We start from the raw sequence: 4,646 nt of genomic DNA, 5'->3' as shown, positions 1-4,646 counted from the left end.
GACCCTGGTCCTCATCCTAGAGGGCTGTAGCCTGGTTCTCATCCTAGAGGGCTGTAGCCTGGTCCTCATCCTAGAGGGCTGACCCTGGTCCTCATCCTAGAGGGCTGTAGCCTGGTCCTCATCCTAGAGGGCTGTAGCCTGGTCCTCATCCTAGCGGGCTGACCATGGTCCTCATCCTAGAGGGCTGTAGCCTGGTCCTCATCCTAGAGGGCTGTAGCCTGGTCCTCATCCTAGAGGGCTGACCCTGGTCCTCATCCTAGAGGGCTGACCCTGGTCCTCATCCTAGAGGGCTGTAGTCTGACCCTGGTCCTCATCCTAGAGGGCTGACCCTGGTCCTCATCCTAGAGGGCTGTAGCCTGGTCCTCATCCTAGAGGGCTGTAGCCTGGTCCTCATCCTAGAGGGCTGACCATGGTCCTCATCCTAGCGGGCTGACCATGGTCCTCATCCTAGAGGCCTGACCATGGTCCTCATCCTAGAGGGCTGACCATGGTCCTCATCCTAGAGGCCTGACCATGGTCCTCATCCTAGCGGGCTGTAGTCTGACCATGGTCCTCATCCTAGAGGCCTGACCATGGTCCTCATCCTAGAGGGCTGACCCTGGTCCTCATCCTAGCGGGCTGACCATGGTCCTCATCCTAGCGGGCTGTAGTCTGACCCTGGTCCTCATCCTAGCGGGCTGACCCTGGTCCTCATCCTAGCGGGCTGACCATGGTCCTCATCCTAGAGGGCTGTAGTCTGACCCTGGTCCTCATCCTAGAGGTCTGTAGCCTGGTCCTCATCCTAGCGGGCTGTAGTCTGACCCTGGTCCTCATCCTAGCGGGCTGACCCTGGTCCTCATCCTAGCGGGCTGTAGCCTGGTCCTCATCCTAGCGGGCTGACCCTGGTCCTCATCCTAGCGGGCTGACCCTGGTCCTCATCCTAGAGGGCTCAGGGCTGTAGCCTGGTCCTCATCCTAGAGGGCTGTAGTCTGATCCACAGTCAGGGCGTCTGGGGCTCGTGCCCCCCGCTCCCTGCTGCTGGGGCAGTATGTAGAGGTAGAGGTAGAGTCACCAACTCAGCAATAACTACTTTATAAGGGGATTTAGTTTTTTGCACTCTGAGAATAGAACCTCCCTGCTGAATCATACTTCTGCACACCTGACGAACAGGTACACCTGCCCATACAGCCTGTCAAACCCAGATCTCTGAAATAATAGCCATATTTTCACTACATTACCAAAGAGTGGTAGACCACTGCTCTCCCATGCCCACATCCACGGCTGAAGTGCCCTTGAGCAAGGCACCTAACCCCGATCACTGCTCCCCGGGCGCCGCCAAAGGCAGCTCACTGCTCCGGGTTAGTGTGTAACCTCACTTACTTCACTGTGTGTATGTGTCACTTGCAGAGGTGGATTTCAGAGTGTGTGTGTCTACACCACCTCTGCCATAGAGAGGACTTTCACTTTCACTTAATGGTGTGTGCAAGTCAGAGTGCATGCCCAACTAAGACCCTTGCATTCTGGGAAGCACATCCTGACGATGCACTGATGCTTATTCCATTTATTCATTTATTGTGACATCACTAGACAGGCTAGCACATGAGTATGGCTGGCAGAGCACATACTTAACCGCAGGCCCAGCTTGTGTCGCACCTCATCACAAACACCCATCAGAACGACCTCCTGAAATGCCAAGTGTCCTCATATCGCCTTCATTCATTGTGACAGCAATATTCCCTCCCATCGAAGAAACTGATGTCTCTTGATTTAAAAAAAGTGTGCTTCTAAAACCACAGCCTCATATCTTCTTTTCCACTGTTCAATTTCTTATCATGCCATTACAAGGTTTCCATATCTAAGGGATAATCCATTGAACTATGAAGAGGGATAGTCGTTCCCAGAGTTTAACACAGACGAATTGTGAAAGACCACATTATAATTGTCATGTAAACCACCATTCATATAATATTCTACAACAGCACATATAACACATTGGCCAGAAGGGGGAGACATTTGCTATGGTGAGCCATGCGGTCCGGAAGACAGATGTAAATATTTCGTGACGTAAGAGACCATCGCCGGACTGTCCACCACCGAGATCCACCCATCTATGATACCACAGTAGCCTACACCACCTCGGCGAATTGATTTTTTTTGTCCAGCTGTTGTTTCTCCGTGACAGGTTGGTGACATTTCTGCATTTAAGGCATTATTTACCTTTCTTTACAATGTCGGAAGTAGCTTATATTGTTTTAGCTCATCGTTTGGGTGGGAGCTCCACAGCAATCAGACTATTCTAAGTTGATTTACCAGCGAGCTGACATCAAATCACTGCTGTCGTTTATTCTTTAGTGTTAAATATCACACATCTGTCTTTTAGAACAAGATGCAGAAAAGGAGAAAGCCGGAGCCGATCACGCTCAACCCGATTCCTGACGGGAACGCTATCAACGGAACCGGGTCCATAGAGTGAGTTATTCTTCTCGTCTCTACTAATCATGTTACCACTCTACACCCAAGTCCTGAACGGCACTCAACAGGGACTGCCACTGGTTGTCAATGTGTGTTTCTTTGACGACCTAGGCTACTCTAAATGCGCGTATAGGTTTAATGCGCGTATAGGTTTAGAATACACTTGTAAATAATGACCTTATTTTAAATTAATGGTTGAAGAGGTTGCGCAAGATAATACGCAATAAATCATTAAATGCGAGGACATTTCCCAAATATTTGTTAATTCGACAATTAATTGTAATACACCTTAGAGAGGCTAATCTTTGTGAATGTAAATGTGTGTCTCTGTGTTTGCCTGCGTGTCTATGTCTGTGCGTGCGAGCACTTCTGTCCCATTTCTTCAAGTCCATGAATACTTATTATGTGTATTTAGCAGTTTTACAAAATCCACTGCTGGGACTATAGACATAGTGTTGTGGTCTTTCCCGTCGTCATGGGTTACCTGAACACTGGCAATGTTGCTCGTAAGAGAGCCTGTTTTAACGTAACAGGAGTGATGAAATCAGTGTGTGCGCTCCTCCGAACAGAATGGCTTTATCACCGCCAAGCGGAGGAGGTATTACAGCCCGCAGTGCCAGGACTGGTCTGTGTGATTGAGATACCATCGGCCTCAGTGTCTCCAGGGTGAGGATTGGGTACTGGCAGGGTCAGGATGGGGACAGAGGTTGTCACAGAGGAGTGTAGGCTAGTCACAGTTTGCCTCACATAACGGGACGACTGTGGAAGGATATAGTAGTGATGATTAACTGCTGGGACAACATAGTTGGCTGCCCTTGGCTGGGTTCAGAGAAGTGTAATCACTTCTATTTTTCAGCCCCATTAAACCCTCATGACAGATCAATGATGACGCTCGCTTATATAAACAAGCCGCTCTGATTGGACCCGGTCACGTGACGCATGGCAATGACATGCATGCCCTGTGGAACCCTGTTGTTCCGAAGGTTCTGGAACCGTTGTGAAGGTTCCGTTCGTCTGTGTCTTTTGTTTGGCGGCCCCTGTGGGCTGTGCCTGCTTCTTGCAGAGCCGTGATTGGCGGCTCAGACGTCTCCCTCTCTCCCTGGTCCCCGGGAGTCAGTGGTGCGTGTGTTCATCATGGCGTGTCGCGCTTAAGAGGCTGCCGAGGGCCCTGACGGCCTCAGACACACACACACACACACACACACACACACACACACACACACACACACACACACACGCTCGCATCCCACCACAGTGAGAGTCTGTCAGACAGCCTCCTCTTTAGGGAGACGGGGGGTGGTGGAGGATGGAGGGATGAGGAAGAGTGGAGGGAGGAGGAGTGGAGGGATGAAGGGATGAAGGAGGGAGGAAGAGAGGAGGATGGAGGGATGAGGAAGAGTGGAGGGAGGAGGAGTGGAGGGATGAAGGAGGGATGAAAGAGGGAGGAAGAGAGGAGGATGGAGGGATGAGGAAGAGTGGAGGGAGGAGGAGTGGAGGGATGAAGGAGGGATGAAGGAGGGAGGAAGAGAGGAGGATGGAGGGATGAGGAAGAGTGGAGGGAGGAGGAGTGGAGCGATGAAGGAGGGATGAAAGAGGGAGGAAGAGAGGAGGATGGAGGGATGAGGAAGAGTGGAGGGAGGAGGAGTGGAGGGATGGAGGGATGAAGGAGGGAGGAAGAGAGGAGGATGGAGGGATGAGGAAGAGTGGAGGGAGGAGTGAGAAGATGAGGAGGGAGAAGTGCCAGGTGGGCGATACGCTGACAGGTTTGTCTTACCGCACTGCACTGTTTCAGGAGGGATTTAGGGACAGCTGCAGTTTCCGCCTGGCTGGGCTTTAAGAAATAAACAAGTCTTTCAAATTTAAGCTCTGACAGTTTTTGTTTTGGAAGAGTTATAACCGTGGAACGGAACATTCTAGCCTTTTGAACTCCTCTTTGGTAGCAGGAGAGTAAAGACAGCCACACAATGAAGTACCCAACACATAAACACACACACACCTTCTCAGTACCCAACACATGAACACACACCGCCTCAGGGGACCAGAGTAACACATGAACACACACCGCCTCAGGGGACCAGAGTAACACATGAACACACACACCGCCTCAGGGGACCAGAGTAACACATGAACACACACACCGCCTCAGGGGACCAGGGTAACACACACACACACCGCCTCAGGGGACCAGAGTAACA

At 51.2% G+C, this 4,646-nt stretch overlaps 1 protein-coding gene across 1 annotated transcript in view; it reads left to right on the top strand.

Moving 5' to 3' along the window:
• Positions 1–2,365: 2,365 nt before the first annotated feature.
• map2k1 (mitogen-activated protein kinase kinase 1) overlaps positions 2,366–4,646 on the top strand; it is a gene marked incomplete at its 5' end in the record, with an annotated part of 28,767 nt that continues 26,486 nt past the window's right edge. Inside the window, one exon of the mRNA XM_080847424.1 lies at positions 2,366–2,448. Coding sequence (XP_080703550.1) covers positions 2,366–2,448 — 83 coding nt within the window. The remainder of the gene's footprint in view (positions 2,449–4,646) is intronic.

Source organism: Sprattus sprattus, assembly GCF_963457725.1.
Source record: "Sprattus sprattus genome assembly, chromosome: 11".
NCBI classification, from domain to species: Eukaryota; Metazoa; Chordata; class Actinopteri; order Clupeiformes; family Clupeidae; genus Sprattus; species Sprattus sprattus.
Note: the sequence above shows the minus strand (reverse complement) of the source record. Positions and strands in the feature narration are given on the sequence as shown.